Source organism: Terrapene carolina, unplaced genomic scaffold (genome assembly GCF_002925995.2).
Source record: "Terrapene carolina triunguis isolate 2854851 unplaced genomic scaffold, T_m_triunguis-2.0 Scaffold210, whole genome shotgun sequence".
In the NCBI taxonomy this organism is placed as follows: Eukaryota; Metazoa; Chordata; order Testudines; family Emydidae; genus Terrapene; species Terrapene triunguis.
This window is the reverse complement of record NW_020664561.1, coordinates 45,415,791-45,439,906: the sequence shown is the minus strand read 5'-3', so window position 1 is coordinate 45,439,906 and position 24,116 is coordinate 45,415,791. Positions and strand designations below refer to the sequence as shown.

Here is a 24,116-nt window from a genome sequence, read left to right as displayed (position 1 = left end):
TGATGTCACTTGAATAGATATGTGGACAGAGTTGGCATCGGGCTTTGTTACAAGGATAGGTTCCTGGGTCAGTGTTTTTGTTCAGTGATGTGTGGTTGCTGGTGAGTATTTGCTTCAGGTTGGGGGGTTGTCTGTAAACGAGGACAGGTCTGTCTCCCAAGATCTGTGAGAGTGAGGGATCATCTTTCAGGATAGGTTGTAGATCTTTGATGATGCGCTGGAGAGGTTTTAGTTGGGGGCTGAAGGTGACAGCTAGTGGTGTTCTATTATTTTCTTTGTTGGGCCTGTCTTGTGGGAGGTGACTTCTTGGTACTCATCTGGCTCTGTCAATCTGTTTTTTCACTTCAGCAGGTGGGTATTGTAGTTTTAAGAATGCTTGATAGAGATCTTGTAGGTGCTTGTCTCTGTCTGAGGGATTGGAGCAAATGCGGTTATATCTTAGAGCTTGGCTGTAGACAATGGAACGTGTGGTGTGTCCTGGATGGAAGCTGGAGGCATGTAGGTAAGTGTAGTGGTCAGTAGGTTTCCGGTATAGGATGGTATTTATGTGACCATCGCTTATTAGCACAGTAGAGTCCAGGAAATGGACCGCTTGTGTGGATTGATCTAGGCTGAGGTTGATGGTGGGATGGAAATTATTGAAGTCATGGTGGAATTCCTCAAGGGCTTCTTTTCCATGGGTCCAGATGATGAAGATGTCATCAATGTAGCGCAAGTAGAGTAGGGGCGTTAGGGGACGAGAGCTAAGGAAGCGTTGTTCTAAGACAGCCATAAAAATGTTGGCATACTGTGGGGCCATGCGGGTACCCACAGCAGTGCCGCTGACTTGAAGGTATATATTGTCCCCAAATGTGAAATAGTTGTGGGTGAGGACAAAGTCACAAAGTTCAGCCACCAGGTTAGCTGTGACATTATCGGGGATACTGTTCCTGATAGCTTGTAGTCCATCTTTGTGTGGAATATTGGTGTAGAGGGCTTCTACGTCCATAGTGGCTAGGATGGTGTTTTCTGGAAGATCACCGATGGACTGTAGTTTCCTCAGGAAGTCAGTGGTGTCTCGAAGATAGCTGGGAGTGCTGGTAGCGTAGGGTCTGAGGAGAGAGTCCACATAACCAGACAAGCCTGATGTTAGGGTGCCAATGCCTGAGATGATGGGGCGTCCAGGATTTCCAGGTTTATGGATCTTGGGTAGCAAATAGAATACCCCTGGTCGGGGTTCTAGGCATGTGCCTGTACAGATTTGTTCCTGTGCTTTGTCAGGGAGTTTTTTTAGCAGATGGTGTAGTTTCTTTAGGTAATCCTCAGTGGGATCAGAGGATAATGGCCTGTAAAATGTGGTGTTAGAGAGCTGTTTAGCAGCCTCTTGGTCATATTCCAATTTATTCATGATGACGACAGCATCTCCTTTGTCAGCCTTTTTGATTATGATGTCAGAGTTGTTTCTGAGGCTGTAGATGGCGTTGTGTTCAGCATGGCTGAGGTTATGGGGCAAGTGATGTTGCTTTTCCACAATTTCAGCCTTTGCACGTTGACGGAAGCAAACTATGTAGAAGTCCAGTCTGTTGTTTCGACTGTCCGGAGGAGTCCACGCAGAATCCTTTTTTTTGTAGTGCTGGTAGGGGGGATTCTGTGGGTTAGTATGCTGTTCAGAGGTATGTTGGAAATATTCCTTGAGTCGGAGACGTCGAAAGTAGGATTCTAGGTCACCGCAGAACTGTATCATGTTCGTGGGTCTGGAGGGACAAAAGGAAAGGCCCCGAGATAGGACAGACTCTTCTGCTGGACTAAGAGTATAGCTGGAAAGATTAACAATATTGTTGGGTGGGTGAAGGGAACTACTGTTGTGGCTCCTTGTGGCATGTAGCAGTTTAGATAGTTTAGTGTCCTTTTTCCTTTGTAGAGAGGCAAAGTTTGTGTTGTAAATGGCTTGTCTAGTTTTTGTAAAGTCTATCCATGAGGAAGTTTGTGTGGAAGGCTGGTTTTTTATCCAGTTTTGAGAGCTCATTCTTAATCTTTCCCTGTTTGCTGTATAGGATGCTGATCAGGTGGTTTCGCAGTTTCTTTGAGTGTGTGTGACACAGTCTCTCAGCATAGTCTGTGTGATATGTAGATTGTAATGGATTTTTTACCTTTAGTTCTTTTGGTATGATGTCCATCTGCTTGCATTTGGAAAGGAAGATGATATCTGTCTGTATCTGTACGAGTTTTTTCATGAAGTTGATGGATTTCCACTCTATACGGCTAAATGCAGTGCCTTGCATAATGACAGGTTTCAGAGTAGCAGCCGTGTTAGTCTGTATCCGCAAAAAGAACAGGAGTACTTGTGGCACCTTAGAGACTAACAAATTCATTAGAGCATAAGAGTACTTGTGGCACCTTAGAGACTAACAAATTTATTAGAGCATAAGCTTATGCTCTAATAAATTTGTTAGTCTCTAAGGTGCCACAAGTACTCTTATGCTCTAATGAATTTGTTAGTCTCTAAGGTGCCACAAGTACTCCTGTTCTTTTTGCGGATACAGACTAACACGGCTGCTACTCTGAAACTTCTGATTCTGGGTAAAACCTGAAAGTGAGAGGCATATGAAAACATTTAAAAATAAACCAAAAATTACCAAAACATCCTTGAATTCCTAAAAAGTTCAAGGCTTTTTTAAGTTTGGTTTGGTTTTGTCTGGATGGAAGGTTGGGTTGGTTGTTTTCACTGGATTCTGCTTTTCCATCCCTAGCCATGCTGAACATGTACCTTGGCTGTTGAGTGACACACTGCACTGCTCAAAATTAAATCTGCAATGAAATATTAGCCTGGGCAATGAGCATAGATGCTATTGGATACTCTCATATTCTAGCACAGGTGAAGACTGCCATTGTCCAGGTAGGTATTCTCTTTAAGAAGTTGACTGCATCTATTAATTTCACTAAATGTTCATATTTATGTCACATGGCCATCAGGATATATAAACTTTTGCAGCCATAGCAATCATTTGTAGAAGCCAAAGGTCATGTTGAGAACAAGATTACAGCATAATGATCCCATTTTGGGAATGTGATTTCCCCTCCCCCGCCTTTGAGGGCTGAGTGTAGAGAGTAGTGGAATGAACTGAAAGCCAAAGTGAGGTTTGCTACAGAGAGAATGCTAGAGGAAGAAAGTAGGGGAGCACACTTGGCTGGAATCCCAGCAAAGTGAAAATGGCAATTATTTTTATTTCAAAATGTCTCTGAGACAGAAAGGGAAGAGGAAAGTGGAAACGCAGATAGAGACAGGACAAGAGTTCTAAATACTCCCCCCCCCCCAAAATACTGTTGTTGTAAGATATGGCTGGCAGGGGATTTTATGCCCCAACCAGCACTTGTAAGTGCTTTTGCTTTTACAAATAACATGTCAGAGACTTAGAAAGAAAGAGTAGGAGACAAGCAAGGTGCCCCAACAGATTACTTCTAAGTGTTTTTTGTCCCAAAAGTATTTGGAAGACCAAGAGAGAGCTTTCCCACCTCTCCCTTGGGTATTTATTTTCTTATGTGATTTGACAGATACTAATCTGGGACATGAAGGGATGCTCTGGAGAATGTCCTGATTTCCCAAGGTCAGGAGAACAAAAGTCATGTTTCTTTCCCCTCCTTTGGTTTTGATCTGATTTGACAGAGCTACAGCAAACTCACTTTTGGGAAAGTAAAATAGAACTTTTAAGTGGTATTTCCTCATGTTTTAGAATATATTTATATCGGGAAGAGAAAACGGGGGGGGGGGGGGGGGAAAGACTTTCATTTTCAGTGTAGACCAAATCTCTGTGAATGAAATAAAAGGAATCCAATAAAATTCCAAAAGAAGAGAGGACTATAGTCTCTCTACAGGACCTGGAACAACATATATATATGTGAGCTGAAGAGCATCATACAGTTGCTGCTGCTGCTGCTATGACCATTACCACAAACTGTTCAGCAACAGAGCATCCTCAGTCAGTGCTGAATTCCAACTTGACAACAATCGTGCTCAGACAATAACCCACCACTCAAACTGATTTCCTAGTCTACCTCCTCAGTAATGCTACTTGGACCTGATGCTAGAAGAAGACCTAATCTTTCCCCCAGCCCCATCCTAGTCTTTGAATTCCAGTATATTACAAATGCATTGCATTTACACTCCAGGGGTATGAGGAGAGGGGCCTTGTGGCACCCCAGTCAATCATCACTGAGGTAATTGCCCTATTACAAAGCAGTGTAAATGAAAGCTACTCTTGGACTGCTCGAATACATGTCAGGCACTAGTCCTGCCTCTGGCTGTGCCCAGAATTAGGTGAAGTGTAAAGGTAGCCTAGAATCACCTTTGCCTCCTCCACTCCAGCTGAGTTGAAGATTAAGCCTTCTGTTCCTACAGCAGTGGTTTTCAACCTTTTTTCATTTGCGGACCCCTACAAATTTTTGAATGGAGGTGCTGACCCCTTTGGAAATCTTAGACCTAGTCTGTGGACTCCCAGGTTGAAAACCACTGTTCTGTGGTAATGACAACTTTTTGTGGACCTCTTAGACATAGTCTGCGGACCTCCAGGGGTCTGCAGACCACAGATTGAAAACCACTGACCTGCAGTATATGTTTGCCACGCTGCAAAGCCTCAACAGAGGGACTCTGAATCCCTTTGTATTGCAGCCAATCAGTCTGAGCTAGAGTAATCATAGGACAGTTACTGGGAAAGGAAAACAAATGTGCTTCTACAGAAGAGGAAGAGTGGGAGGAAATAAGGAGAAGCATCTTACCGGTGTTGGTGTCCCAGGGAAAGACCATTTATACCTAGTCGGGGTGAAAGGCTGATGTGGTGACTTTGCATTTAAAAATTGAAAAAAAAAGACTGTGCTAAGCCAGAAATCCAAGCTGGCACATTAACGTCAAGGGGTATGTTTCTCTCTTTGACATCAACTACAAAATAGATGGCTTGGGTCAGGCAGAAGGTGTGGCAAGAAATCCCCAGCAGAGCTAGAATGCTGTTGCAAGACCCGGAGGCACTCATAAACCAAGTGCTCTTACCACGCCGTTCTTATGCTTATGCCTCCTGGCCCTGAATATCAGCAGTACTGATTGGGATATTGACCTAAACACAAAGGTGACTGGTGAAGGAAGAGGGTAACATTGTTCTTGTGGTGAAAGTGCTGGACTAGAAATTTCTATCACAGACTTCCTGTGTCACTTTCTCTTTGCGCCTTAATCCCCCATCTGTAAAATGGGGATAATAACCCTTACCTGCCTCACAGAAGTATCATCAGGCTACATTCATTAATACTTGTAGGTGCTCAGGCACTTTGATGATGGTGTCATAGAGGTATCTGTATAGATATTTCTGGCATTCAGAAAAAACAATGCTCTCCTGTCCCTATGAACTATTCCTCTCTTCCCCTGAAAAACGTTGAAAAGACTTTGTGCTGCTATAAAGTCAACAAAAATGTTGTACATGTCGAATACTAGCCAAAGGCAAAATATTAGAAAATCTGATATTAGCTTTTAGTGGAGGGGTACTGGGATGGTGGTATCTCTAGTCTGAGTAGTGACTCTTGCTCTGGAGGAGCATTATTAGTCCAAAATTGAATGCTCATCAGTCATACAGCTACATCTTATTCTCTCTCTGTTTCTCTCCATCAACAGAAAATGCTGTGTGCCAATGGCTTTACTTAGGGCAGGGAGTCAGAATCAAAAGTTTTCAAGGCAATTATGAAACTATTTTCTTCTCCATGTCTTCTCTCCTCCTCCTCCACGAGATAGTTATCTAGATTATAGATTTGGATACTGGTGTCAGCTATGGCACTCAAGTAGTATCCAGCAAATAAAAAATGAGTTATGATCATGGGATGAGAACTTTCACACTTGGTCAAGGTTGTCGAGTGCAACTGAATGACAGAACGATTTGGCAAAAATGAGAACTTTGAATCTGAACGCTCCTGAACCTGGGAAAAGTTCACATTCAGATACAAACCTCACAGCTTAGGCCCATCTCAAAATTTCAGCAATGGTTGCATAAGAGTGGGATGCTACACAGCTGGGCACCATTAGAAAGACTCAGCAAGTGAAGGAAAGCATTTTGAACAGTACAGCAGTAATATCAAACAATTGACCAAAGAGATTCTTTTGCTAGAAGGTGGTTGGGTCCCATGCTGCTTCACTGCAGTTTTCAGACCTTGCCTTTGATATTCTATGCCTACCATTAGTGATGACTAGCATCAGACACCTGTGGTTTCACCTAGACTGCTGATTGATCAGCCAAGTTAGAGAAATGGCCTAATAATTCTTTGAGTTTGTCCTCATGAAGGTCATTGTTCTTAAATAGAGGATGTTTCAGACATCAAACTTAACTGTGCTTTTATTATTTCTTAATTCTCTTGGAGTGGAGAGGTTCTCCCTGACTGTGAAGTATTGTCAACTTTAATGAAGCTTTCCTAGGATCCTGAGATCTTGAAAACTTTTTATGGTTTGTTTGTTCTCAAGCAAACTTTCTCTCCCAGACAGATTTTTTTGAAGCTCTCCCAGCTGCTGAGAGCATTCACCATGGCACTGCCTGCTGCTTGAAACTGAATTTGTTTTGGCAATGAAATAAAACAAAGCATTAAATTGTTGTGTTTCAACAGTGAAACTGGTGCTAAAAGAATAATTGTAAAAATAAAGAAATTATCAGACATGCAGGCATCTGGAATTAATTTGTGAGGTATATTGGCTATCTTGGCAGTTAATTACATTTTGTTTTAAAATACACGAGTGGGAGTAAACCATGATGTGTTTAATAGTTTGTCACTATATCTTGGTAGCCCAAGCTGCATTTAATCCACTTCATGTCAAGTGGTTGCCAGTAAAAGGTGTCATGGGAATATCCAGTCTTGGCAAGATAACTACCATGCTATTTACTTTTTACTTATTAATCCATATGTAAGAAGGAGAAATGGTCAGCTCTCCATGAGCAGCAGCCAGATGCTTTGCCCTTTTCAAATGTACTCTGAATGAGAATGAAACCATACTTCTTGTTTTGCCCATTAGATAGCATTATCTCCATGGAATGCCAGTTCATATCTCCGTGTGCTATGTGTGGTTCTCTCACATATGGGATTTTAATAACCTTCATGCTGTGCTATGAATTCATAAGCAGAGTTGATAGAGGAAAAAGCACCACAGGACTTTGTTTTTCAAAACAGCAATAATGAAAAAATAGGGTCTGCAGCATTTCTGTAAGGATCTTGTGACAGAATTAGCAATGTGTCTGCTACTAAAGTGCAATTGTTACTAGGGTAGGGGATAAGTACAGTATTTAGTTGCTAGATATCTTTTCAGAATCAATTTTTCTCATCCCACATTTAGCAGCGTCCATAACTTTCTACTGTGTTATAGTTGCAGATTTGCTGATCTGATTGCATAGGCTGTCCCCCTATTTTTCCAGAATTTAATGCATGTTATATTCTGATTTCTTATTACACATCCCTGGAGATATGACTTTACATTCTCCCCAGCTAATGAGCTACAGTTTATGCTAAATGACCCCTGGCTTGTTGCAGTGCCTTTGGGTTTTAAGTTAGAAAAGAATTCATCATGCTGGACTAGTTCTTTTCAAATTGCTTTTTATCTCATGTACCATAAATTCAGTGTCCGTTGACTTGACGTGTGCAACCAGAAATACATCAGCCAACACTGGTGAAGGCACAGCAGTTACCAAAATGGCATGTAATAGCAGCACAGCCATGCCCTCCTTCCCCGGACACTAAATGGGTTGCTTTCAGTGCTGGAGGCCCTGGGATCAATCACCGATGTGTTGGCTGAGATGGTGGTCATATAAACACTTCATTTTCACACTGCAGTCAGTATGAACCAGCCTCAGAAACAAAGAACACAAGAATGAGTCCCATCCAGATTTCCCATATGACCCTATGCGACACTGACTGCATGGAGCACACTTTGGGGCAGGTACTGAACCCCAGCTGTAGAACCCAGCATTGTGACTGCACAGAACAGTGTTTCGACTAACGATATGATTTATTTAATGTAAGTCTTTTGCAAGATTGGAAGTCTGATGTACAGTCTAAACAAGCAACTTTCAAAATGTTTAGGACAGGCACGAACTATTTGCCTGTCTGGCAAGGTTTCAGACATTTGAAGTAGAGATTCATTTGCTTCATGGACTCCCCTGGAATATTTTTCATGTCCACCGGGGGCCCTCAATATTTTTCTTTGCTACCAAATTTTATCATCCACCAGTGTGCTTTTTGTTTAACAGACTTTCCTCTCTACTGCTCTCCTCTGTGTGTGATTGTGGCAGGCAGAGAAAGTAAAAAGGAGCAACACAAGGAGAAAGAGACACTTTAGGTTTCATTAACTATTCAACTCTCATTCATTCACAATTTTAAAATGGACTCTTAAAAGTATCAAAGCTAGTTAAATGACTTGGAAATATATGGAAGATGATAAAGGGGTGTTATATTTTAGCACTTCTAATCAGTAATGTATGAAATTAAACATTATATTAGTCAGGTTAGTGATTGTTGGAGCAGAGTTAAGGTTGTTTGAGTTATCGTGACTTCATATTTTTCAATATTTTGTTGTTTTTTAAATTTTTGTCATCACTTAACATTTCCAAACTTTCAATGTTTGTTTGTTTTAAAAAATTCAGCATTCCTTTATTTTTTGTGGTTTTGTTTTTTGTTTTGTTAACCCCTTTAGGAAATTGTTGTCTTCGTGACTTTTACTTTGGTGTACTATTTTTTTTATTTTGATCTTGGGTAATATGTTTGTATATTTATTTTGATTTATATCTTTATGAAAATATGCCTCTCCCAGACTCAAGCAGTGTGTGTGTGTTTGTGTACACACTCACATTCACAGTGGCAGCTGGATCCCAGAAATATCGCTGGTGGGGCTAAAGATAGCAAGATCCCTTTCTCCACACACACTCTTCATATTTTCAAAGTGGAAAAACTAGGGCACTGTATTCATGGGTATTACAGGGAAGCATTTTACTGGGGGATAAGGAATACTTTGTGGAAGTGGAAATAAAAAGGGACACCCTCTCCCTCCCCCCTTTCAAATAAAAAACAGTGACACTTTGCAGTAAAGGGCAGGGTGGAAGAAAACCGTTTTCTTTCTGTAACCTCTTTACTGTACTTTCCTAGTTGCAACATCTCCGTCTCCAATCTTCTGTTCTCTCCTGTGTGCGGGCCTCCTACACATAGCTACGCACACACACGCCATTAATTGACCCAATCCCTGTGCACTGAACTCTGCCTAACCCATCCATTTCCTGGCTCAGAATCTTCTTAACAGCTTCTGCTCCTCCAGCTCCACCTTCCATCTGCTCCTGATCACGCATGTGTGCACACATTCCATTCCCAGTTCATAGATTCATCGGTTTTAAGGCCAGAAGGGATGATTAGAGCATCTAGTCTGACCTCCTGGATGTCACAGCCCATTCCATGTGACCCGGTTACCTCTGTATTTGAGTAAAGCATATCTTCCAGAATGACATCCAGTCTTGATATGAAGACATCAAGAGATGGAGAATCCACAATTTCTCTTGGTAGTTTGTTCCAATGGTTAATCGCCCTCACTGTTTAAAAAAAATTGTACCGTATTTCTAATTTAAATGTGTCTGGCTTTGGCTTCCAGCCATTGGCTCTTGTTATGCCTTTCTCCTCTAGAGTAAAGAGCCATTTGGTAGTCAGTATTTCCTCCCCAGCTGAGCACCCCTACTCTTCCTACCTAACCTCTCTATTTCTCAGAGTCTTCAGCTCTAAGCCTCTTCAACCTGAGACACCCCCCCCCGACCCAGAACACCTTCTCCACACTCCCCCGCACAACACGCAGTTGCAGCACACTTCCTTCTTCTACCTACCACCCATCATCAACTCCCTCCACCACCACCAGGATCAGGAATTTCCCTTTCCCCTGTGTCAGAACCCGCTGCCTGTCTCAGCCCACTCCCTCACCTCCAGCACACACTTAGAGTCAGAGTTAAAGGCCAGAAGGGTCCACTCGATCATCTCGTCTGACCTACTGTGTATATCAGGCCACTAACACCACGTGGCACCTGCACATTAAACCTAACCATCAAAATTAGAGCAAAGTATTACAGCCCACAGGAGACTAGACTGTTATGTGCCACTGGAAGATAATAGGCAGTACTGTGGTGCACCAGTGCCTGAGGCCCCTGCCATGGCAGGGAAATGATTATGTGAGATATACCCAGATAATCCTGCCAAGTGACCTGCACCCATACACTGCAGAGCAAGGCGATAGCCTCCCAAAGTCACTGCCAGCCTGAGCTAGGGGGAAATTTCTTCCCAACCCCACGTATGGTGATCAGTTAGACCCTGAGCATGCAGGCAAGAACAGGCCAGCCAAGTGCCTGAGAGAGTATTCTTGGAGCCACCTCAGAACGCTGACCCTCCATCCGGTGTCCTGTCTCCAGCCAGGGCCTTGCCTCAGATGAGGGAGATGACAACAACCATCAAAAAACAAAACAAAACAAAAAAAACCCCAAACCTCTAACACTATGCAGCCTTGTTGGGTCTGAAGAAGCATGAGGGAAAACAGTAAGGAGCATGTGCAGAGAGCCCTATTCACTGAATTAGCCCCACTGAAATGTCACTGCTTGCCCTGTGCCTCCTTCCTCTGCTGCCTGCGGTTTGTGCACTCCATTCCAGACCCACCAGTTGTCCCCTGAAGGCAGCAGTTAGTACAAGGAAACTGTTATTTTAACATACATCTTGCCTTTAAAAAACATTTAGGTGCTTTTAGAGATTTTACATTTTTTTTTTAAATAATCAGCCAGGAAAGGAAAGGAATGGAAAACCTTGGGCACTGACAAAGCTACAGAAACAAAATATTCCAGAGCATCATTTTCATGGAAATTAAGGGTCTGTTCTTCCAATTTCCATGCTATTCAAGCTCCCATTGATTTCAGCTGGAATTTTGCCTGGATACAGTCTGAAATCTGTATGGGTATTCTTTTGGTTCATTATTTGATAACTAATCTGTGGCCATGCAGGACTTTGTGATTGGCACTCAGCAACACATTATGTCACTCAGAACTTCACCAAGGCAGAAGGACAGGACTCACTTCTTCCTGCTCCAAAAGGACAGGTCTCCACCACTCAAAGTTCTTAGAAGTACAGAACCTATAGCACAAATGTGTACTATGTCCAGATTCTGTCCATTAAAAAAAGCGCTCTCTCTCTCTTGTCATGCTATTGTTATGAGAGAGAGCTTGATAACCAGCCCCTGGAAGCAAAGAAGAGCCCAGACCTCATTCAAGCAAATGGATGTTTAAAAACAAATACACACAAAGGAGGAGGCTGACACATGGAGCCATCTAGCCAAATCATCCTGGTGGCCACCCTCAGAGAAGTAAGGAGCTAACAGTCTCCTAGGTTTCAAATACAGGAGCGGGTGCTGGGACGAAATTTTCTATGTACAGTCAGCGGAGAGAGGCTGTTTTGTGCAGTGAGTCTGTGTGGGCCATTGGAAAGAAACAAAGGAATAGGATTATTTCTTGGTTCAGGTCAGAGGTTCCTGGCCCAAGGCTTCTGGAAGAAGAGGGATGCTAGTGTGCAGGGTAAGAGAACTGACAAATAGGTTACACTAAGAAAATACCCTGACTGTCACTGATTTTTCATCCACGTGGAAACCACTCAGCAAGACTTCTAATTTTAGCTAGTGTCCAGCCAAAGGGGCAACAATATTAATATTTGTAATGTCCAGGCACTGAACAGCTGTTCTGTAACACATATCAGTATGGACCAATGTATGAATACGTTACTTGTTGAGGTCCAGATTGTTTTAGACTAGCTCTGTGCAGGTTCTCGCTCCATGGTGGGAGGCTGATGGGTGCCCTCCTCCATCTCAGGGGCTGGGCATAATTATAGTGCTTTAGAATCCAGTGTCTGAGAGCAAGGACTGCTCAAAGCTGTCCTAGCAACCCCAAAGGGGTGAGGATGGTATCAAGAGTATGGGAGAAATCCTGCCTCCAATGAAGTCAGTGGGAGTTTTGCCATTGACTTCAGTGGGGGCAAGGATTTCACCTGATATCCCCTTGCCCTCCCACAGACTGGCCAGCAGATCTTGTTAGGAAAGATTTCTTCTCAAACGCTTGAGTGTGGGGACATGCACTGGTAGCAAGTGGGTGTCTCACCCTCATAATACACACCACACTGGAAATTATTTTCTCTCTCAAAAATAGTATACACTATAGCTTAACTGGCTATAAAGTTCTAGCTTTCTGATTTTGAACGGGGATTGTTTATACTATGGAAATCTTATTGATATCAGACAAGTCAATTGGGACTTTATAATGGAACCTGGAAAAAAAGTTTTGTTTTTTTCATAAAAACTTTTTTTTAAAATAAAATTGTATTTTCCCCATTGCTCTATAAAATTTCTAACCTCCTAGGTCAGTGTCTCATACCTGTGTCCTATTCAACACTCCCTTAGTTATTTATTCTCCTATGATGTCCTCATAGGACCCTTAGACCTGCATAGAGCCCCATTGACATCAGCGGGGCACCCTACAGATGAAGGGGTCCATCTGTGGCACTCATTGCAGAATCGGGGCCTTCCTTTGGGAAAACTTTGGCTGGGTCAAGTAGTGGTGAATAAGGCTCTCTGGGGTGCCATACTCAATTCAGAGATGGAGGGAGAGCACACAATGAAGTATATAGCACTGATTAAAATGTGTCTAATTGACATATGCACTGAATCAGGATTGTAATAGGAACCATAATCAAATAAACTACAGCAATGCCTGTGCACAGTAAATCATTCAGTTAAAACATCCCTTTAGTTTCAAGGTTTTTAAAAATGCAGCTAACCTCCAGTAGTTCCCATTAATAACTTAAAAGGCTTTAAAAGGCATCTTTCTAATTATCTGAGCAAAAAAACCAAATCTGTCTTAAAGTTTTCCTATAGTGCCCAAACCATAGTGTTTAAGTGCTTGTGTCTCATATTGAAACTTAAAGCTGAGTTTGTTGCTTTCTGTAACTAAAAATAGTTTTTAATGCTTCAAGTTCAAAACTTTAAAAAATAATGATTTGGGGGCTTGGACCTTTTAAACCACGATGTCGCCTACATTTTAGAGCAGATTTGTAAAAGGAGGATTCTTACGGCTGACTCAGCCACAACATAGGACAGCAAATATTCCTGGTATAGTATTGAGGGTAAGAGAAAAGTATATGGCCAGCAGCAAACATGCATTTCCTTATTAGATAAAGTGTCCAGCAATTAAAACTCTGGACTCAGAAAGCTTGTTAAGGTTTATTTTGTCAAATGAAAAATGGTATTGGTTTAACAACTGTTGTAATAAGCCTTATTGTTATTCTTAGCATAGATTTTTTTAATTTCAGAAAAATGGATAATTAGCATTTTAGCTTATCACTTTCTCTCCATGCATACAAATAATTTGATAGATGGACCACCAAGAGTGACTAAATTAAATAATGGATCTAGACAGCATGGTACTGAAATAAATTGGAGATGAGGCTTCTAGCCTGTTAGCTGGATTTCCACTTTTTTAAAATAATGGGAATACAATCTAGTTCTTTCGTGAGTTTTTGTTGCTCAGTCTAATATCACTTTCTCAGATCAAGGCACAAATAAATTGACCTGAAATAAAGTGAAAACTTCATTTTAGAAATCGTATAATTTGATGGTGGAAAATGTTCAGACCTATTCAGACGGGAGACATAACAGCCAGTCACCCTCCTGCATCTGTAATTTGGCCAACTAAATTCCTAGATAATGGCCCATTATTAATGACAAGTGCTGCTAATAGGAAGTTATTAGAGGACAGCGAAATCAGAACAGATCTTCTGCATATATTATATATTTTAGTGCTATCTGTGGGCATTTACTATAAATACAAATTAAACCAGTGGTTGCAAAATAATCTCCCCCCGCTCTCCGCCAGTATTTTAAATATGGGTCAATGTCTTTCTGAGACATAGTCAAATAAAATTTCTGGGTTGCCCCCCCCACCCCGATAATTGACTCCGTTCCAGAGTGACAGTGAATTCTTTGTGCAGATATTTATTGCTAGCAGGCTGGTCTTCAGAGGAATCAAAGAGCCATTATGGAGAGTCATCTTGGCCTTGGTTGTCTTCAAAAACCTCATTCTGTAGTACACTCTGTACGGGAGGATTATGTGCTGTGTGTTAGTTTAAATTGTACTGGGCTACAATGCGAGATATCAGATGTGAGAAATTATTTTTGGTCCTCTGGTATTGTGATTCATTCACAATCCAGTCCATGCACTAACAGTATGTTCCTTCACACTGCGTATCCTTGAGCTGTAACTGACATTTTACCTCCTGGTGCTTTGTACTGGTTTTCTAGCAAATATCCCTGCATGAAGAGGAAAGAAATGTTCATATCTGCCTGATTAGTAAAACATATTTAATTTTATCACTAGTATCTCATGAAAAAAATCAAAGAGAGACAATGCAAAGGATAACTCTATAAGACAACTTAAATTGTGGCATTAATTGAAAGGAGGCTCCAACCTGTTTCACCAGTACCATGTATTCTTTGGACAGTATTGTTGCAAATGTACAAAGGGGACTGTTATACCCTTACTAACATTCAGTGGGGGTGTTTTGGTTGGCTAGCTCCCGGTACCAAAAGGGGAAGGGTCAATGGGAAATCAGGACCCTGAGACTGACAGTCCCCAGGAACAATGGGGAGAGGCCAATGCTCCAGGTCAGCCTGATTGACAGGACGGGCAGGCTAATCAGGGAGTCAGGAGGCCAGGGGGGTCCCGTCTTCAGTGTGAGCTGGAATTGCCTGGGTCAGACAGAGTGGGGCTGAGCTAAGGAGAGAGCAGGGGACCAAGCTAAGCTGCTGGGAGCAGAGCTGCAGCCCCAAAGCCAGAGCACAGCCCAGAGAGAGCAGACCTGCCCTGAGAGGAGAGCTGCAGCAACCAGAGCCAGGGGGGCCAGAAAAGCAGCCCAGGAAGCAGGTCAGAGCTGGGAGCGGAGTCACAGAAGCAGCCTGCAGAGCAGACCTGTGCTGGGAGGAGAGTTGTAGCAACCAGAGCCAGAGGGGCCAGAGAAGCAGCCCAGGGAGCTGGAGGCAGAGCAGCAGCAGCAGCTGTGCTGAGGCAGAGTGGAGCAGTCTGGAGCCAGGTATGGCGAGCAGTTGGGTAGAGCGAGGGGGACCCTGGGCAGTGGGCACAGCACAGGGAGACGCCTCAGCCAAGAGGCTCTGCAGGCCAGACTTGGAGGGGGATCGTAACCCTGACAGGGCAGGGGCGACGCTGGGAAGAAGGGTCCTGCCACCTAGAGCCTGAGAGCATGTGGCCACCTCCAGAACAAGTGTCCCACCCACAGCATCCCTGCAGCGCAGCCAGGGCCTGAGAAGGAGGCCTGGGACCTACAAGGAACAGACTGTGAACTGCCCTGACGTTCCAGAGACACTGTTTGTGATGTTTCCTGCTACAGAGCGGGGTGATGTGTTTCCTTCAACCTTTCCCATTTTTCCTTATTCCTTTTGCTTTAAATCGTATGTAAGGTCAGGAAAGCATCCGGTGCAGAGAGAGTACCCCAGAGTGGGGACACCCTAGCCCCTGACCTAGGTGACCACAGCAAGGTTGAGGGTCGAGCCCCCCCAGGAATCCTGGGCCCAGCCTTGTTGGGGTTACGAGGACTCTGCCAGACAGGAGAGTGCAAGGGGAGTCCTCGAGGGCAGGGAGGCCTCTGGGTAAAGGAAGTGGGAGCGAGGACTCAGATCCTTCTGCTAGCCCATTTCACCGGGATAGTGCAGAAGCCAGGAAAGTTCCCCACAATAGCGGGACCATTTCCCCGCTTACACAAACACTGTAGAAAGTTGCAAAAGAGCTTTAAGCACATTTTGGACAGAGGCCATTGCATGTTGAAAACTGATTATTTTATGTTTAGAGTTAATGCAATTTATTGTAAGAACTTCTTACTTAAATTGTGTAATATTGTTACCTTTACTCAGCACAAGACACAACCAGTCCTGCAGTGCTAATGAGGGCAAGTAAGCAACATGGTGGGTGTTAACATGAATGGGTTATTGGCTTCAGCATGCAGCAAGCAAGCATTTGGCTAGAACAATTCCTGGCTCTTGAACTAGTACAACCCTATGATATTCCAAAGACGGTATATTTGCAAATGAGTGATAGATGGAGTTGGACAAGCATTCTGGTTATTTACAGCCATTAGCTAGAACATTTGAATGACATTATGCATGTTCTAGAAAAGTAATTTCTTGGGTTTTGCTGGATGAAAAGTTCAGCTTTCTATGCAATAGTTATTTTAATGTTGTAACTTACTAAGTCTCTCTGGTTTTTGTTGGGCCTTTTACCTTTTCCTGGCTTCACGCCACTTTTTCTGACTTTCCTATAGAACATTTATTTCTTTGCCTGTTTCATTTTCAGTGTCTGCTTCCTCTATTTCCCCCTTTCCCTTATATTCCATCTCTTCATATCCCTTTGTCTTTCTAGCCCTACATTGTATTGTATATTCTACATTTTCCTTTATATATTTTCTCCCAGTCCTCGCCTAAAAGTCAGTCTCTCTCTCTCTCTCTCTCTCTCATATACCCTGTTTCCATCAGTCACCCACCAACACACTTATCTATAGTCATGCCAACACTGCCTTGCCCTCAGATATAGGGCTAGAAAGGTTTATCAGCTACCTAACAACCAGGGGACCAAGCTAAGAAGATGATCCCACTGACAAGGGAAAAACCCGGTTACTAGTTTCAATGCCTACCCCAGCTGCTGCTCAGAGCTTTCTCAAGCTCTAACAGAGTAAAATTTACCTGATTCTTATCAGTTTCAAAGCTGCCCATGCTGTTCCCAACAGCAGTGGCAGACACTGATGACATTCCTGTCAGCTGCTGTTAGGAAAGCTGCAAGCAGCCACAGAGGGACTGGAGCGGTCTGTCTGCAGACTCAGAAAGATGCTGCTGCATCTGTTTACACTGTGGTTTGCATTTGGAAGGTTTTCTTCACAATCACAAGGGTAAAAATGGTAATTTTTTTAAACAAAAAGCTTATATTCTGAAGAAGATAATGGCATTCATGGGGAAAGTATCAAATGTGTTCCGAGCCCTCAGGCTGCCTGCCCTGTTGCAATGGCAGCGTAGCTGTAATAAAGGCACGCTACAGCAACAATCCATAAAATACCAGTGCCGCCTTCTAGCCAAAGTAAAGGGGACGATGTGGCCCTTTTAGGGTAAGTCTACACTGCAATTAAAAACCTTCAGTTGGCCCTTGCCAGCTGCCTCAGGCTTGGGCTCATGGGCTTTTTAATTGTGGTGTGGACATTCAGGCTTGGGCTGGAGCCCGGGCTGTAGGACCCTGCAAGGTGGGAGGGTCCCAGATCTTGGGCTGCAGCCCGAGCCCGAACATCTATACTGCAATTAAACAGCCCCTTAGCCCGAGCCCCACAAGCCCGAGTCAGCTGACACGGGCCAGATGCAGGTGTCTAATTGCAGTGTAGACATACCCTTAAAGAACTTTTATCAATGAATAATAGTCCTGTGGCAGCTAAATCCATGTCTGGAACAAGAACCCTGTGATCCTTCTTTATTCAGCCCTTTGTTGAAAGACTTCCCATTAGGAAACTATCGTACTCTGGTCTCCAACTCATACAGTTCAAATAAAAACTTCTCTCGCACATGGAGTAACTATGCACATACAATTGACAGAGACACACACCTAAATAAAATACCCTAGTCACTTGTGCCTCAGGAAGATCATTATAAAGAAGGGAGCATTATGTTCCATATCATTTAGAAACTGAGACACATGTTGACCCATGGCTTATTTTGAAATAATGTCCAAATGTTAAAATGTTTATGAATTTTAATATTACATTTTATGGAGACTCAGACATTTGCTGCAGTGCAATGCCGAGCTAGGAGCCAAACCAGCTGCTGGAGTTTAAAAAAATTAAAAAGGCAGGAGGAAAAGGGGAACAACCACAGTGTAATCAGATCTGGGGCTGCTTATTATTATTTGATGTTAGCTATAGATTATTATTCTTATATGGTGCTCCTGAGAGCTGCATCAAATTGAAAATTTTGGTTTGTGAACACGCAAGCAAATTGAGCATTGACTCTTTCTTTCCTTCAAATGTGCTGAGTATTCTCTAGGAGAACCCTGGAAATTCTTTGCTCCCAGTTAGAAGTCTGCAGAAAGTGATTCAGTGTAGATTAAAAACAGCTTGGTTAATCATTACTGAAATATGGGAAAAATTAAAATACATTTTTTGCTTGTAAAGCAGAGAAAAGCAATAAAAACAATGCCAGACGGTTAATGCCTCTTTTGTACCTTTCATTTGAAAGACCTCAAAAGCACATCAAGATGAATAAAGGCAAAATCTATTCCCTATTGGCATCATTATACATGTTGTATCCTCTAAAACTAAAACTCTAAAGACATCCATGAAGAGTAGAGGAATAAATGGCACTGAAATGAGGAATGCATCACTGGAGCTTTGTTCAACCGGCTTTGTTAGAATTCACTCAAATTGGATGATTACAAGAAAAGATCTCATTTGTTTCAGCATTAGGGGAGTAAATTAATATGTGGTGAATTGCTAATAATTGTCCCTTTATATTTTACATGTGTATTGTCTCCAAATTACAAAATTACTTTCTCATTATTAAAATAACAATGGAAAAAAATAAATCTGCATTTCCTTAACATCATTAGTAATTGAATCAGGAGGCTGACAGAGTAAAGCACAGAGGAGAGGTAGAGTGGTGCACTGTGGTACACTCAGAGTCAGGGATGGTTTTGCATCTCTTGGGCCAAATTCAGCTTCATGCCAGTGGGAACTACATCTGCTTACCTCCGGGGCTACATTTGGTCCCACCCATGAGTAAATTTGGCTGCATCTGGTCAGCTGTAGTTAAGATTGCTCATGACCTTTTTTCTAATTCTCCTTGTTTCATTATTTAATGACTTGACCTTTGATTCTGTGGAGCCACTTCAGTACTAAGTACAAAGATTTAATAACTAGAACTGGCTGATAAGTGACCTTTATTACACAGACATTTCTCTTTGCTAGAGAAACAACACTGTTTTGCAAGTTTTAATTCACAGTTTTAATTATCTTTTCTATTGTCTGTAAGCTTGCACAGAAAATTGAAAGGTCAAACATTTCATTTTCCTTACTGATTAAAATGTAAGTGCTCCACAACTGTTACAATGTATCATTCAAAAAAGATGGGACAATTTGTCAGAATCATGCCCAGCTAACATTGCTGAGGAGTTTTATATAGTTCTGGGCAACAGCACAATGAATCATTTTTACAGAGGCAAAGCAAATTATTGAAGATAATAGCTCAGAGAGAGACAGAGTTTAGGGGCTATAGAAGTATCTAAAGAGAGAGGGAGAGAAGAAAAGGTGAATGGTTGTCTATGGTCACTTGTTTTCTTTAAGTAATATAATATCTAGATATTATGTAAATGTATTTAGGGTTTGTGAAAGTTGCCGGATTATACCTTTGATTTAAGTCCTTTAACTAAAGAATATATACAGTATCGGTGCAGGCTTCCGCACACTGTCCTGCCAATGTGCCTCAGCCCTGACATGGGATGACCAGCTCTAAAGGTGAAGAGGGCATTTTGTTCTCCATGGAGTTCAGTTCTTGGCTTCTATGCTAAGGTTGCCGACAAACTAGTGTTTAATCATGATAGTATTTTTGGGATGTAGATACCTATACATAGTCACTGCTAAGTGCAGAAAGGTCATCAATGGGGTAGGTTTTTGTAATTCTCTTGTCTCCATCTCCCCCCACCCTCTCGTCCCATATTCATGCACCTGTTACTAGAAATCCTGTCCCTGCTTCTTTCTTCTCTTTGTGCATATGACACCCTGGAGTTTTGCCATTGAGTTTAATGGAAAGAGGATCGGTCTCATATAGCACTTGGAGGGTTAGTAATACACAGGAATGGTAATATAGCATATTGAACGGGAAAAAGAGTTATAGAGCAAGAATTGTTGAAACCATCGTTCTAAAAGGTGGCAATTATAAATCAGGACAACAGGCTACTGGGATACTTCCACAGAGGGCTAAAATATACAGTAAGTGAAAACTGATGCATATTCTGTAGTTAGACCGCAGACGGTCTGATTCAAAGCTATTGAAGTTGATGGAAAGATGCCCATTGATTAACTTTGGATCAGGTCCACATGGAGTGCTGAGTTAAGTCTTCATTGGCTTTCCGTGGAGCTGATTGCTTTTAGAAAAGGTGCAAATTAGAACAGCTAAGGCAATTCCATCTTTTAAAAATATTTGTTCTGAGAAAGGCTAAAGAGACTGAGCCTCTTCCTGTGAAAGAGAGCAGATTGCAAGCTAACCTAATATATCAGCATTCAGAATTATGAAAGGATTTGATAAAATGGAACAAGATAAATGGATCACAACAAAAAGGTTAGAAAACTGAGGGACACCATTGCAAGTGTAAGTGTATGGCGTTTATTGAGGCAGAACAGTTTTACTCAGTGAATAGAAAACATGGAATAAATTTCCAAGTGAGACCATCAAATCAAACAATTTAAATGAGTTTGAGAGAGCTATACATTTTAATGAAGAAGGAAGGACACAGCGAGAAAGCAATAGCATGAGGCTGAGACAGCTTTAAATGGGACTAGATTCTTGAACCAAGTGATCTTTTCCTGTCCAGCAATTCCTTGTTCGTTAGTTGTTAGTTGTTAGTTTGAACTTTCATCCTAAAAAATATAAATTAATCTACCGAGACTGCAACAGTCATTTCATGGTGGTATGTGGGTTATGCTTATAGATTTCTTTAGTTCATCCATCCATGTACTCTCAGTATTTTAGGGACGATTTCTGTAACTAAGTGGTAAACAGAAAGGTGGTTGTTTTCAGCTGCATCTCCTGGGATTTCATTCATGCTGCCAGAGAGCTATTCAGGACAGCTCCCAAAGACTACCAAACATACAGCATTCTCTAAAGAAAATATTGTTGATACTTTTGTGTGCGGTCAAGCATCCTTCACTCCTGGTGAAATGAGGAAAAGACATTTTAAAAAACAGCTAGAGCACACCAATCACTGCAGCACAAGCCTTTACATCTGTGCTTAACGTTCCTTCAGGGGCCTGCTGGGTAGAACCTTTGTTCAGTTACGTATTTGTTACAAATAGGAGGCACTGTTATTATTATCATTTGGCCCTCTCCTAACCTGTTTGTCAGCTTCTGACCTCACAGTTTTCACAGCTGTGGCATTACAGTTTGTGGTCACAGAACAGATTGTGATGTCTTAGTTGGTTTCTTTCCAAGTCTGCAATTGTCAAATGTGGCTGGGACATGGATTCACATCACTGAAGTAAAGGGCTCCCACTCTGCTGCTAGCCATCCTTTAGAGGGGCAGGTAGCACGCCATAAGGCTGATGGCCCAACACTCACTGGTGTAAGAAGGCAAATGGAGGCATTTACTGCCGGCAGAGAGGAAAAGAAGAGATGAGATCGCTGATCAAAGGTAAAGTTGGAGAGGATGCATTACCTGGGCTATGGGATGGATTAGGGACCAACATCAGCCCAGGTCCACTAAGCATATGTAGACCTGGCCGATTCTTCTAGGACTGGTCTGCTTTCAGGTGGATTTAGGATTCTAGATTCACATGTCACACACTTGAATTACATATAGTGCTTTTCGTCTTCTAGCTATTTATAAAGACTTAGGGCTCAATTCTACTCTTCTTGGGCATCGGGGGGTTGTCTCACGTGCGTCAGTATGTGAAACAGGCTAATTCCCCCAATACCCATGTGCGGTAGGAACCTATTGCTATTCCCATTTCATGCAGAGAAGCAGCTCAGAGAATGTGCTCAGGTCCACAAAGAGAGTCTGTCAGAGCCAGCATTAGAAGGACTCAGGTGTTCTTGGTTTGGGATCTGAACCTGCACTATTGAATTCAATGGAAATTTTGCTATTGACTTCAGTAGGCATAGATCAAGCCTCTAGCTCACAGGTCCCCAGTCCATTTGTGTCTCATTGGCTCTTCCATGGGACATAAGTGTCCTCTGAAGAGAACCTGTATACATATAATAATGTGCTTCAGACATAAGGAGCTGTTTTATAACAGTACAGGCACGTTTTCCCATATGTTCATAGGCTCAAGCTGCAGTAGAATGCCTGCTGGAGAGCCACTTCAGAGCTGACTTTTATCACAGATTAAATATCCATTCATCCAGACCTATAGATGAAATATGCAATCCGTGCACAGCTACATTTCCTTCATTCTTTTTTCTGTTTTTAAATCTACGACTGACAACAATCTCTTACAAGGGAACAAAACATCCATCTAAATATTATTTACATGTTTCTTATTTCAAATTCTTTTAATTGAAAGGAAAAAATACATAGTGGAAGAAAAATTATTACTTTCCAGTTGACTTTGAAATGAGGAGAACAGAAGCAGAAGATTAGTGTGTGCTGATTCGTTTAGTAGAAAAGGATCTCATTCAGGGCTTCGGAGCAATAGACTTTACCGCCCTCTCCTCTACACAGGATTGATGTGCTTTGAGAGAATCTTGCTCCCAGTTTGTTGACTATTTACTTCTTTTAACTAAATTTTCAATCTCAATGTGTAAGGACCTGTCATCTGTTTTGTTCTCTCTCTTTCAGCCTCTCCAGCTAGACTGTGACGTCTGTGCCATTGTTTCGAACTCGGGTCAGATGGCTGGTCAGAAAGTGGGAATTGAAATTGACCAGTCCTCCTGTATATGGAGAATGAACAATGCTCCTACCAAGGGTTATGAGGTGGATGTTGGGAAGAAGACGACCATACGAGTGGTCTCACACACCAGTGTTCCCCTATTGCTCAAGAATCCCGATTACTTTTTCAAGGAAACCAATAGCACGGTATATGTCATCTGGGGGCCTTTTCGAAACATGAGGAAAGATGGCAATGGCATTGTGTACAACATGCTGAAGAAAGCTGTTGACAGCTACCCCGATGCCAAAATCTATGTGACAACAGAAAAGCGCATGAATTACTGTGATGGGGTATTTAAGGAGGAGACCGGAAAAGATCGGTAAGTCCTGCCTGTGAAAAGTTACTCTGACGTTAATGACAAAAGATAGGCAAGAAAAGGCCATCTTGCATGCCAGCTATTCAGTGAGCCCCCAGATATGTTTTTAATGGATTCTTATATGTTTTTGACTGTTACGAGCGCTTGATGAGGCAGCAGACAGGCCCCATTTATCCCACCTACGCTACCTTCTGTTCTTTCCATTTTTGTTGGCCTGGATCCCAAAAAATATTGGATACCTTCCTAAATCCTTTTCAGAGCTGTGTGTTGTTTTCAGCTCAATTTAATATTGATTAAATTGACATGTTATTTAAAGAGGGGAGGCCTACACAACATCATTCCTATACATACAACCTCAGGACAAAGGGGGGGAAGAGGTCTTACGTTTACCTCTCTTGTCATGATACCCTGTAGCTTTACCTCAAATCCAAATAATTCTGTTTCAGTTAAAATAGATTATCAGGCATATCACCAAATGGCTAGTGTTTCTAGTAAAAGTATACCAAAGTTATATACCCCTGGCTTGTGGAGAACCATGTATGTGGTTATGCTGCTCCAAGAGGGTGCTATATGCATGATGGAAGGTCAGTGTATTCCCCCTGTACAGTACAGAGTGAGCTCTACAGAGGCCATCTGTACAGCAGCATGTGGGGTTGGGGCTAGAGAGGGCTGTGGTAAGATTGGGGCTGGAGGATCTGCCATGATCTATCCCCATCCCATCCATGGAAGAGTGTGCTGGGAGAAAGGCTTCTTTAGTCCTTCACCCTGCACTCTCCCCCACCCCCCAACCACACACACATTAGCAATCAAGTAACATTCCTGTGTCACCACAACAATTGTTTCCTATTATTACTTTTCCTAGTAAAACTATTAAATGTATCATTAGCTTCATTTAATGTGATTTGCGTGGGGGAAAACAAGGAAAGCAAGCATCATGTCACCAGCTGGGATTCCTTGTACCCCAAGACAACACTCCACAAACCACTCGTGGTCTGTGGCCCACATTTGGAAACTACTGACAGGGCCGGCTCCAGGGTTTTGGCCGCCCCAAGCAGCCCCAAAAAAAAAAAAAAAA

The 24,116-nt window shown here is 42.3% G+C and overlaps 1 protein-coding gene across 1 annotated transcript in view; it reads left to right on the top strand.

The window, feature by feature from the left end:
- Nucleotides 1-24,116, top strand: part of LOC112109824 (alpha-N-acetylgalactosaminide alpha-2,6-sialyltransferase 3) — a 173,793-nt gene that overhangs the window by 37,236 nt on the left and 112,441 nt on the right. The window contains exon 3 of the mRNA XM_024204498.2: nucleotides 22,635-23,044. Within this exon, the coding sequence (XP_024060266.1) occupies nucleotides 22,635-23,044 (410 nt within the window). The remainder of the gene's footprint in view (nucleotides 1-22,634; nucleotides 23,045-24,116) is intronic.